Source organism: Caretta caretta, chromosome 7, assembly GCF_965140235.1.
Source record: "Caretta caretta isolate rCarCar2 chromosome 7, rCarCar1.hap1, whole genome shotgun sequence".
Taxonomy (NCBI): domain Eukaryota; kingdom Metazoa; phylum Chordata; order Testudines; family Cheloniidae; genus Caretta; species Caretta caretta.
The window spans coordinates 127,075,141-127,087,521 of NC_134212.1; the positions used below are offsets into that span (position 1 = coordinate 127,075,141).

General features: G+C 43.0%; 1 protein-coding gene across 14 annotated transcripts in view; it reads left to right on the forward strand.

Moving 5' to 3' along the window:
* The window catches only part of ALDH18A1 (aldehyde dehydrogenase 18 family member A1), a 131,638-nt gene extending 122,277 nt beyond the window's left edge, over window positions 1-9,361 (forward strand). For all 14 annotated transcript variants that reach the window (XM_048858660.2, XM_048858654.2, XM_048858658.2 and 11 more), the window contains 3 exons: window positions 1,621-1,807; window positions 2,152-2,247; window positions 8,375-9,361. In XM_048858660.2, the coding sequence (XP_048714617.1) occupies window positions 1,621-1,807; window positions 2,152-2,247; window positions 8,375-8,556 (465 nt within the window). In that variant the 3' untranslated portion in view covers window positions 8,557-9,361. The remainder of the gene's footprint in view (window positions 1-1,620; window positions 1,808-2,151; window positions 2,248-8,374) is intronic.
* The last annotated feature ends 3,020 nt before the right edge of the window (window positions 9,362-12,381 follow it).

Consider the following 12,381-nt stretch of genomic DNA (forward strand, 5'->3'; position numbering starts at 1 on the left):
GCCAGGGCTTTGTCAAGCCTGACCTTAAAAACCTCTAAGGAAGGAGATTCTACCACCTCCCTAGGTAACGCATTCCAGTGTTTCACCACCCTCTTAGTGAAAAAGTTTTTCCTAATATCCAATCTAAACCTCCCCCACTGCAGCTTGAGACCATTACTCCTCGTTCTGTCATCTGCTACCATTGAGAACAGTCTAGAGCCATCCTCTTTGGAGCCCCCTTTCAGGTAGTTGAAAGCAGCTATCAAATCCCCCCTCATTCTTCTCTTCTGCAGGCTAAACAATCCCAGCTCCCTCAGCCTCTCCTCATAAGTCATGTGTTCCAGACCCCTAATCATTTTTGTTGCCCTTCGCTGGACTCTCTCCAATTTATCCACATCCTTCTTGAAGTGTGGGGCCCAAAACTGGACACAGTACTCCAGATGAGGCCTCACCAATGTCGAATAGAGGGGAACGATCACGTCCCTCGATCTGCTCGCTATGCCCCTACTTATACATCCCAAAATGCCATTGGCCTTCTTGGCAACAAGGGCACACTGCTGACTCATATCCAGCTTCTCGTCCACTGTCACCCCTAGGTCCTTTTCCGCAGAACTGCTGCCTAGCCATTCGGTCCCTAGTCTGTAGCTGTGCATTGGGTTCTTCCGTCCTAAGTGCAGGACCCTGCACTTATCCTTATTGAACCTCATCAGATTTCTTTTGGCCCAATCCTCCAATTTGTCTAGGTCCTTCTGTATCCTATCCCTCCCCTCCAGCGTATCTACCACTCCTCCCAGTTTAGTATCATCCGCAAATTTGCTGAGAGTGCAATCCACACCATCCTCCAGATCATTTATGAAGATATTGAACAAAACCGGCCCCAGGACCGACCCTTGGGGCACTCCACTTGATACCGGCTGCCAACTAGACATGGAGCCATTGATTACTACCCGTTGAGCCCGACAATCTAGCCAGCTTTCTACCCACCTTGTAGTGCATTCATCCAGCCCATACTTCCTTAACTTGCTGACAAGAATACTGTGGGAGACCGTGTCAAAAGCTTTGCTAAAGTCAAGAAACAATACATCCACTGCTTTCCCTTCATCCACAGAACCAGTAATCTCATCATAGAAGGCGATTAGATTAGTCAGGCATGACCTTCCCTACATTCTTGTACATTACCTACATTCTTGTAGCTCTTCACTGAACTCTCCAATTTTTCAACGTCCCTTTTTGAAGTATGGACACCAGAACTGGATACTGTACTCCAGTGGTGATTTCACCAGTGCTGTATTAGATGTAATGCTGCCTCCCTATTCCTGTTTGATATTTCTCTGTTTATACATCAAAGGATTGTGTTAGCCCTTTTTAGCTACAGCATCTTACTGAGAGCTCATGTTCGGTTGGCTAGCCACCATGACTCAAAGTCTATATCCTGTTACTAGTTCCCTGGGCCATCAAGTTCCCTGAAATTGCTCCTACGGGTAATGACGTAAATCTCCATTCAGGAGTCCAGATAAGCTAAGAACTTTATGCTGCAGTTGGCTTACTGCTTCTAGTAAGAATCTGATTCAGAAGTGGCCATTAAGTGCTTGGAAGACACTTAAAAAAAGATAAATACTATCAGATCCTCTGTTCTTGCAGGTGAAGATTCATGCTGGTCCCAAGTTTGCCTCGTATTTGACTTTCAGCCCTTCAGAAGTAAAATCTCTCCGCACAGAATATGGGGATCTGGAGTGTTGCATTGAGGTGGTGGACGGTGTCCAGGAAGCAATTGATCATATCCACAAGTACGGAAGTTCACACACAGATGTTATCATCACAGAGAATGGTTAGTGACCTGAATGGCTCTATTCAATCAACAGTTTAACTTTCAGACACCCGGTGTGTGAAATGCACTTTTACCTGTCCTGCAGTAGTAGCTCTCCCTACAAGGGGTGGGGAACTTTGTCGTTTATTTCCTCCTTCTCCTAGTCCCTCATTCTCCTGTTTGCAGATCTTTGTGTTTGATGTCTGTGCTGTGGAGAGATGTGTGAGCATTGTTCTGGTCATGGCTGCTCAGTTAACAGAGTCTCACATTGCATTCCATCTGTTCAGGTTTTCATAATGCACCCATTACTTGGTATGAGTGCCTTGTTCCGTCTGTGTCTGTTCAGATTTTTCTCTTTCCCTCAGAGAAAACCGCAGAATTCTTTCTCCAGCATGTGGATAGTGCCTGTGTGTTCTGGAACGCCAGCACCCGATTCTCCGATGGATATCGGTTTGGACTTGGTAAGGGTTTGAATGGAATTATTTTGTGCTGCTTGCAGCTGGAGATCTGAATTTGGGATTTTAACTCTTTTCCCTAAGTATTGATAAAGCATGCCTGCCTGAATCCTGGAGGATGGGATTGTCCCTTCTCTGATCACAGTGTTGCCTGCCTGCCAATGAAAAGGGTTTTACAGAAGGTACTGTAGTAAAAGTAGAAACTTAGACCTTTCACCCAATAGGATTAGGAGACAGTCTGTATGGTGGATGGAATTAACTGGGGCAGGATCAAAAAATATACTATGCCATTTGACATTCCGATTAACTGAAGAACAAAAATGTAATGTTACTAAATTACAGTAGCATTTAGATCCCACAACCAAAATTGATGCTTCATTGGCGCTGAGCACATACGCATAGCACACACACCCTGGCTTAACCAGGACATCGTCAATGATTAAAAATCAAAAAAGAGTCCTACAGAAAGTGGAAAATAGGTCAAATTATAAAGGATGAATATAAACAAATAACACAAGTATGTAAGGTCAAAATTAGAAAGGCCAAGGCACAAAACAAGATCAAACTAGTCAGCAACATAAAGGGTAACAAGAAAACATTCTGCAAATACATTAGAAGCAAGAGGAAGACCAAGGACAAGGTAGGCCCGTTACTCAATGGGGCGGGGGGGGGGGGGTAGATAATGACAGAAAATGTGGAAATGGCAGAGATGCTTAATGATTTTGTTTCGGTTTTCACCAAGAAGGTTGGTGGTGATTGGACGTCTAACATAGTGAATACAAGTGAAAATGAGGTAGAATCAGAAGAGGCTAAAATAAGGAAAGAACAAGTTAAAAATTACTTAGACAAATTAGATGTCTTCATGTCACCAGGGCCTGATGAAATGCATCCTAGAATACTCAAGGAGCTGACTGAGGAGATATCTGAGACATTAGCAATTTTATCTTTGAAAAGTCATGGAAGACAGGAGAGTTTCCAGAAGACTGAAAAAGGGCAAATATAGTGCCAATCTATAAGAAGGGAAATAAGGACAACCCAGGGAATTAGACCAGTCAGCTTAACTTCTGTATCTGGAAAGATAATGGAGCAAATAATTAAGCAACCAATTTGCAAACATTTAGAAGATAATAAGGTGATAAGTAACAGTCAGCATGGATTTGTCAAAAACAAATAGTGTCAAACCAACCTCATAACTTTCTTTGACAGGGTAACAAGCCTTGTGGATGAGGGGAAGCAGTAGATGTGGTATATCTTGACTTTAGTATAGCTTTTGATACTGTCTCGCATGACCTTCTCATAAACAAACTAGGGAAATCCAACCTAGATGGAGCTACTATAAGGTGGGTGCAAAACAGTTGGGAAACTATTCCCAGAGAGTAGTTATCAATGGTTCGCAGTCATGCTGGAAGAGCATAACAAGTGGGATCCCACAGAGATCAGTTCTGGGTCTGGTTCTATTCAATATCTTCATCAGTGATTTAGATAATGGCATACAGAGTACACTTATAAAGTTTGCAGACAATACCAAGCTAGGAGGGGTTGCAAGTGCTTTGGAGGATAGGATTAAAATTCAAAATGATCTGGAGAAATGGTCTGAAGTAAATAGGATGAAATTCAATAAGGACAAATGCAAAGTACTCCATTTAGGAAGGAACAATCAGTTGCACACACACAAAATGGGAAATGACTTCCTAGGAAGGAATACTGCGAAAAGGGATCTTGGGGTCACAGTGGACCACAAGCTAAATATGAGTCAACAATGTAATGCTGTTGCCAAAAAAAAATAAATAAAAGCCAACATCTTTCTGAGATGTATTAGCAGGAGTGTTGTAAGCAAGACACAAGAATTCTTCCGCTGTACTCCGCACTGATTAGGCCTCAACTGGAGTATTGTGTCCAGTTCTGGGTGCCACATTTCAGGAAGGATGTGGACAAATTGGAGAGAGGCCAGAGAAGAGCAACAAAAATGATTAAAGGTCTAGAAAACATGACCTATGAGGGAAGATTGAAAAAATTGGGTTTCTTTAGTCTGGAAAAGAGAAGACTGAGGGGGGACGTAACAGTTTTCAAGTATGTAAGAGGTTGTTACAAGGAGGAGGAAGAAAAAATGTTTTACTTAACCTCTGAGGTTAGGACAAGAAGCAATTGGCTTAACTTACAGCAAGGGAGGTTTAGGTTGAATATTAGGAAAAACTTCCGAACTGTCAGGGTAGTTAAGCACTGGAATAAATTGCCTAGGGAGGTTGTGAAATCTCCATTTGTGACGTTCCCCTAGTGTTATCTGGACCAGTGATCTGCTTGGTCACTCCAATCCTTGACTCTGGGAGCCAGCCTTACCCTGCTCTGCTGTGAGAACCCCCACTCCTTGGCTGTTCACGCACAGCCTCTGGCATGTAAGCTGCTTGGATTGTGCAACCGAATGACACTAGCCAATATCTCTGGTCCCAGACACAACTCTAGGAACCTCCATCTTGCAGTGCCTAGTTACGCCCGCTGGACGCTGCAAGCTGAAATGAGTTAGTCAATTTAACAAAGAAATTGATATGCACCAGGCTTGTTATCCCAAGGGGAGTCTCTGACATGCTTCAAACCAAAGGCACTGCTTCAGGTAGAATAAACAAACAAATTTATTAACTACAAAAGATAGATTTAGTGATTATAAGTCAAAGCACAAGAAGTCCAATTTGGTTAAATGAAATAAAAGCAAAACATTCTAAGCTGCTCTTAACGCTTTTTTAGTGCCCTTACAGACTTAGATGCTTCTCACCACAGGCTAGCTGGTTGTCCTTCAGCCAGGCTCTCCCCTTTGATCAGCACTTCAGTCACTTGGTGGTGATATCTATAGATGAAGGTGGAAGAGAGAGGAAGAGCATGGCAAATTTCTCTACCTTTTATCATGTTTGTTCTTCCCTCTTGGCTTTGCCCCCTCCCTTACCCCCTTTCAGGGTCAGGTGAGCATTACCTCATTGTAGTTCCCAACTGACCAAGGGAAGGGGAGTGACTCACTCAACAGTCCAACAGATCCTTTGTTGCTGTGTAGGCCAGTGTCCTTTGTTCCTGTGAAGCTGGGCTGGGTTTGTCCCATACATGCCCTGATGAGGTGTGACTTGCCCTTCTGTTCCTGGAGAGTTTTGCCTGGGCTTGTTTTAAACCATGAGGATGCATTTTCAGCCTCATAACTATTATACATGAAATTACAACCTATAACATCAATGTTCAGTGCATCATGAGCCTTCCGAAGACACCAGACATGACAAACTTTGCATTGGATACCACACAATCATATAAGGATGAACATGGGGATGCAGGGTGTTCCCCCAAGATACACCATCATTGGAGACTTTTAAGAGCAGGTTAGGCAAACACCTGTCAGGAGTGGTCTAGGTAATACTTAGTTCTGCTAGGAGTGCAGGGGACTGGACTAGATGACCTCTTGAGGTCCCTTCCAGTTCTATGATTCAAGAGAGATCATGTCCTAAAATCACAATGGTTTTTTATTCCATTTTGCATTCTCCTTAGTTACAGTTCCAAAATGGTTTCACTGGCCACTTTCTCAAGAATTGCTAGGGTCAGTCGATTTAAAATCAGAATGATTTTTCATTATTTGTGTCAAACTCCATTTATATGAAAATTGGAATTCAATTAAAATGCACAAAAACAGCATTTTAAAATTGGTTTATTTAATAAAGCAACCTTAAATGTGCTGAATCAGAAGAAAAAAATGATCAAAACATGTTTTATATTTAAAACGAACTCATTTATTAAAGCAAGTATTATCTGTAGTTAGTGATTAGAACTGATTGTTTCTAGTCACCAAGTCATTGAAAATTTTAGAAATAGTCAATCTCATGTTCTCAGAACTCATTCTTTATTCATAGATTGGAAGAAGAAAACAAGGTTTCCTGATTTTTCAACTCCTAATTAGTTTTTCAACTTTGAAATAAGTAGCCATGACACTGTAAAATAACTGAAATATAGAAAATATTCTTTCTGCATCTACAGAAGAGGCTGCTGCTGTCAAAAGCTGGTTTAGCACCACAACAACTCTGGCACTAGGTACTTAGCCAATGACTTCCACTAGTTCAGTGGTTTGGCTTCCTTTAAAACTTCTGCAGCAAGCATGTACTGCTTGAGTATTATCTTCATTTAACTTAAAATTATTTTACTAGATTATAGTACATTATGGTTTGCCACAGGTCGTCATAATTTTAAATTTAATGTTAAGTAGTTCAAAAAAAATAAACCTATTTAAATGAAATTCTTATTTTTTAAACACTGTTTTTATCTATCCTGTTGGTAGAACTAGAAATTAATGAATGTGTCTTACCATCCCAACTCTCACACATACTTCAGCAGGCAGTGCTACTAGCTACTAAAATGTCATAGAATCATAGAATATCAGGGTTGGAAAGGACCTCAGGAGGTCATCTAGTCCAACCCCCTGCTCAAAGCAGGACCAATCCCCAATTAAATCATCCCAGCCAGGGCTTTGTCAAGCCTGACTTAAAAACTTCTAAGGAAGGAGATTCCACCACCTCCCTAGGTAACGCATTCCAGTGTTTCACCACCCTCCTAGTGAAAAAGTTTTTCCTAATATCCAACCTAAATCTCCCCCACTGCAACTTGAGACCATTACTCCTTGTCCTGTCATCCGCTACCACTGAGAATAGTCTAGATCCATCCTCTTTGGAGCCACCTTTCAGGTAGTTGAAAGCAGCTATCAAATCTCCCCTCATTCTTCTCTTCTGTAGACTAAACAATCCCAGTTCCCTCAGCCTCTCCTCGTAAGTCATGTGTTCCAGTCCCCTAATCATTTTTGTTGCCCTCCACTGGACTCTCTCCAATTTTTCCACATCCTTCTTGTAATGTGGGGCCCAAAACTGGACACAGTACTCCAGATGAGGCCTCACCAATGTCGAATAGAGGGGAACGATCACGTCCCTCGATCTGCTGGCAGTGCCCCTACTTATACATCCCAAAATGCCATTGGCCTTCTTGGCTACAAGGGCACACTGTTGACTCATATCCAGCTTCTCGTCCACTGTAACCCCTAGATCCCTTTCTGCAGAACTGCTGCCTAGCCATTTGGTCCCTAGTCTGTAGCGATGCATGGGATTCTTCCGTCCTAAGTGCAGGACTCTGCACTTGTCCTTGTTGAACCTCATCAGATTTGTTTTGGCCCAATCCTCTAATTGGTCTAGGTCCCTCTGTATCCTATCCCTGCCCTCCAGCGTATCTACCTCTCCTCCCAGTTTAGTGTCATCTGCAAACTTGCTGAGGGTGCAATCCACACCATCCTCCAGATCATTAATGAAGATATTGAACAAAACCGGCCCCAGGACCGACCCTTGGGGCACTCCGATTGATACCGGCTGCCAACTAGACATGGAGCCATTGATCACTACCCATTGAGCCCGACAATCTAGTCAATTTTCTACCCACCTTATAGTGCATGTCAGAACTGAAGTGAGGGGGAAAGAAAAGGCAGTGCTGTAGAGGAACTGCATGACTGCTCTTGTGCTTAAAGAAGCAGCAGCACCAGGCTTCTGGGACTTGCATAGAGAGAATGGAGGAAGCACACTTGTTTGGAGCACAACTGCAGCAGATTGCCTCTGTAGCTGCTCCGACTCTGTCAACTGAAACACTGCCTGGCCACAGCTGCTGCTTCATGGTATAAACATCATTACTTCATGTACTGTCAGACCCTGCCCTAGAGTGTGAAGGGAAGAGACACTAAAGCACAAACACAGTCTCAGTTTTAGCAAGTTAGGATTTTTCTTTTTTAAATTAAGATGCCAGATTGGGATCTATTTATGGACTCAACATTTTTTGAAAAATGAAATGTGACGAGCAGTAGGAATAATATTAAAGAAACGATGCTTTTGTGATGAATAATAAAAAATACATGTGTCTGCAGTGTAATACTACTTTAATTTCTAAACTATAAATTGAACAATACTGCTCTGGACCCTGCGAAAATGGAATGGGAAAGACAAGCCAACGGCTTTTCTCTTTCCCTCTTAGAAGAAATTAAATTATAGAACTAAAGGCAGAAAATGCTCCCAGCAAAGAGCTAACTGTGCACAAAACTCCCTTTTATCATCTTGTATCTAAACCTCCCTCTTGGTTGCAGGTGCAGAGGTTGGAATCAGTACTTCTCGTATCCATGCCCGTGGGCCGGTGGGAATTGAAGGGCTATTAACTACAAAGTGGTTGCTGAAAGGGGAGAATCATGTTGTTTCTGACTTCTCTGAGCATGGGAGTATGAAGTTTCTTCATGAGACCCTTCCCGTCCCTCAGAGAAACACCAACTGAGAGCATCTGAGGAGAGCACATGAGTGTGAAATGTTTACTGAGGATGTTCAGGCTTCAGAGCTCTCTCTGGGGAGGAGATTGTACTTTACCTTCGGACACATTGTCTCTACATTTTGGTTCCTCCGGGTTTTTCTTGGTCACTGCAGTAAAATTAAGACAAAGTGATCATATCTGTGCCTGAGAGTTCTTGCTCCTGCTTAAGGTTTCCTTGTGCAGCAACAAATGCAGCTGTTGCAGATAGGGTACCCTGATACCACAGCCCTGGGCTCTCAAACCATAGAAAGGTCTCAAAGCCTCTCCTCTGCCTTTTTTCCTTTCCTTGCTCTGTGTGATACAATATGTGTGTGCTTGGTTTTAGGGGTGGAGCCATTTGTTTTTCTTAATGCCTTCCTGTTGGTTTAAAACATCTTTTTTCCTTTTCTGTAACTCTTCAATTCAGAGAGAAGATATGGCATTTCTGAACTTGTCTTTTTAAGACTTAGGATTTTGGCAGCTTTTGAAAATTCAAAAGTGCTGTGACAATTATTTTTTCTGTATTTAAATGTTAAATGATGCAACTGAATGAATATTCCAAATGTATAAAAATGTTTGACCATGAGATACTTTTTAATCTTTGATTTCTTTTAATTGCTGACTAATATAGATTTCATAGTTGTATATTATGTGGATTTCATTACCCTTTTATTAATATTTGTAACAAATATTTTTGCTCTTAGATTTTATATGAAACTTAATCACCTCCAAAAGAGAATGGAAACTATTTTAATTTCCTTGTTTTTCAAAATAAAGTTAACGCAAAATGGTTTTGGATCTTAATGTGTGGATTGCTTGATATAAAATTGTAATTCTCTTGAGCGAGTTCCCCTAATTAAGGATGCCAAATATATGGGGGCTGTTGGTCCCATGATTAAACTTTTCACCCATGCATTTTTTTAATATTTTCACTTTTCACAAAAAAAAACAGTAATATTTAATACAGCTTAATTCTGCTGTGAGTGGTTAAGGGCTCGTGTACTTTCGTTCCAAACTGCAGCTGCATCTGGGTTTTTTAAATTTAGACTTCATCATTTTAGGAACCTTATCTGTTCTCATCTGTGACAAAGTGGGAATTTTATGTAATATTTTTATTAATCCTGTGTGTGCCTCGGTTTCGCCTATATGCTGCATTGTTACCTAATGGGTGAAAAGGATCTGTTTCCTCTTGGGGAAGGCTAAGACACACGTGTGAATGGGTTAGGGTTTAGGGTTAGCGTGAGGGTGGGGTGAGGGGTTAGGGTTAGGTTAGGGGTTAGAGTGAGGGTTTAGGGTTGCGGTTGGGTTGGGGTTAGGGTGAGGGGTTAGGGTTAGGGTAGGGTTTAGGGTCAGGGATGAAGGGTCATAGAATCATAGAATATTAGGGTTGGAAGGGACCTCAAGAGGTCATCTAGTCCAACCCCCTGCTCAAAGCAGGACTGATCCCCAAATAAATCATCCCAGCCAGGGCTTTTGTCAAGCCTGACCTTAAAAACTTCTAAGGAAGGAGATTCCACCCCCTCCCTAGGTAACACATTCCAGTGTTTCACCACCCTCCTAGTGAAAAAGTTTTTCCTAATATCCAACCTAAATCTCCCCCACTGCAACTTGAGACCATTACTCCTTGTTCTGTCATCTGCTACCACTGAGAACAGTCTAGAGCCATCCTCTTTGGAACCCCCTTTCAGGTAGTTGAAAGCAGCTATCAAATCCCCCCTCATTCTTCTCTTCCGTAGACTGAACATCCCCAGTTCCCTCAGCCTCTCCTCATAAGTCATGTGTTCCAGTCCCCTAATCATTTTTGTTGCCCTCCGCTGGACTCTCTCCAATTTTTCCACATCCTTCTTGAAGTGTGGGGCCCAAAACTGGACACAGTACTCCAGATGAGGCCTCACCAGTGTCAAATAGAGGGGAACGATCATATCCCTCGATCTGCTCGCTATGCCCCTACTTATACATCCCAAAATGCCATTGGCCTTCTTGGCAACAAGGGCACACTGTTGACTCATATCCGGCTTCTCATCCACTGTAACCCCTAGGTCCTTTTCTGCAGAACTGCTGCCTAGCCATTTGGTCCCTAGTCTGTAGGAGTGCATTGGATTCTTCCATCCTAAGTGCAGGACTCTGCACTTGTCCTTGTTGAACCTCATCAGACTTCTTTTGGCCCAATCCTCCAATTTGTCTAGGTCCCTTTGTATCCTATCCCTACCCTCCAGCGTATCTACCTCTCCTCCCAGTGTGGTGTCATCGGCAAATTTCCTGAGGGTGCAATCCACACCATCCTCCAGATCATTTATGAAGATATTGAACAAAACCGGCCCCAGGACCGACCCTTGGGGCACTCCACTTGATACCCGGCTGCCAACTAGACATGGAGCCATTGATCACTACCTGTTGAGCCTGACAATCTAGCCAGCTTTCTATCCACCTTCTAGTCCATTGATCCAGCCCATACTTCTTTAACTTGCTGGCAAAAATACTGTGGGAGACAGTGTCAAAAGATTTGCTAAAGTCAAGGAATAACACGTCCACTGCTTTCCCTTCATCCACAGAACCAGTTATCGCGTCATAGAAGGCAATTAGATTAGTCAGTCATGACTTGCCCTTGGTGAATCCATGCTGACTGTTCCTGATCACTTTCCTCTCCTCTAAGTGCTTCAGAATTGATTCCTTGAGGACCTGCTCCACGATTTTTCCAGGGACTGAGGTGAGGCTGGCTGGCCTGTAGTTCCCAGGATCCTCCTCCTTCCCTTTTTTAAAGATGGGCACTACATGAGCCTTTTTCCAGTCATCCGGGACTTCCCCCGATCGCCATGAGTTTTCAAAGATAATGGCCAATGGCTCTGCAATCATATCCACCAACTCTTTTCGCACTCTGGGATGCAACGCATCAAGCCCCATGGACTTGTGCACATCCAGCTTTTCTAAATAGTCCCGAACCACTTCTTTCTCCACAGAGGGCTGGTCACCTCCTCCCCATGCTGTGCTGCCCAGTGCAGTAGTCTGGGAGCTGACCTTGTTCGTTAAGACAGAGGCAAAAAAAGCATTGAGTACATTAGCTTTTTCCACATCCTCTGTCACTAGGTTGCCTCCCTCATTCAGTAAGGGACCCACACTTTCCTTGACTTTCTTCTTGTTGCTAACATACCTGAAGAAACCCTTCTTGTTACTCTTAACATCTCTTGCTAGCTGCACCTCCAGGTGTGATTTGGCCTTCCTGATTTCACTCCTGCATGCCCGAGCAATATTTTTATACTCATCCCTGGTCATTTGTCCAATCTTCCACTTCTTGTAAGCTTCTTTTTTGTATTTAAGATCAGCAAGGATTTCACTGTTAAGCCAAGCTGATCGCCTGCCATATTTACTATTCTTTCTACACATCGGGATGGTTTGTGCCTGTAACCTCAATAAGGATTCTTTAAAATACAGCCAGCTCTCCTGGACTCCTTTCCCCCTCATGTTGTTCTCCCAGGAGATCTTGCCCATCAGTTGCCTGAGGGAGTCAAAGTCTGCTTTTCTGAAGTCCAGGGTCCGTATTCTGCTGCTTTCCTTTCTTGTGTCAGGATCCTGAACTTGACCATCTCATGGTCACTGCCTCCCAGGTTCCCATCCACTTTTGCTTCCCCTACTAATTCTTCCCGGTTTGTGAGCAGCAAGTCAAGAAGAGCTCTGCCCCTTGTTGGTTCCTCCAGCACTTGCACCAGGAAATTGTCCCCTACATTTTCCAAAAACTTCCTGGATTGTCTGTGCACGGCTGTATTGCTCTCCCAGCAGATATCAGGGTGATTGAAGTCTCCCATGAGAACCAGGGCA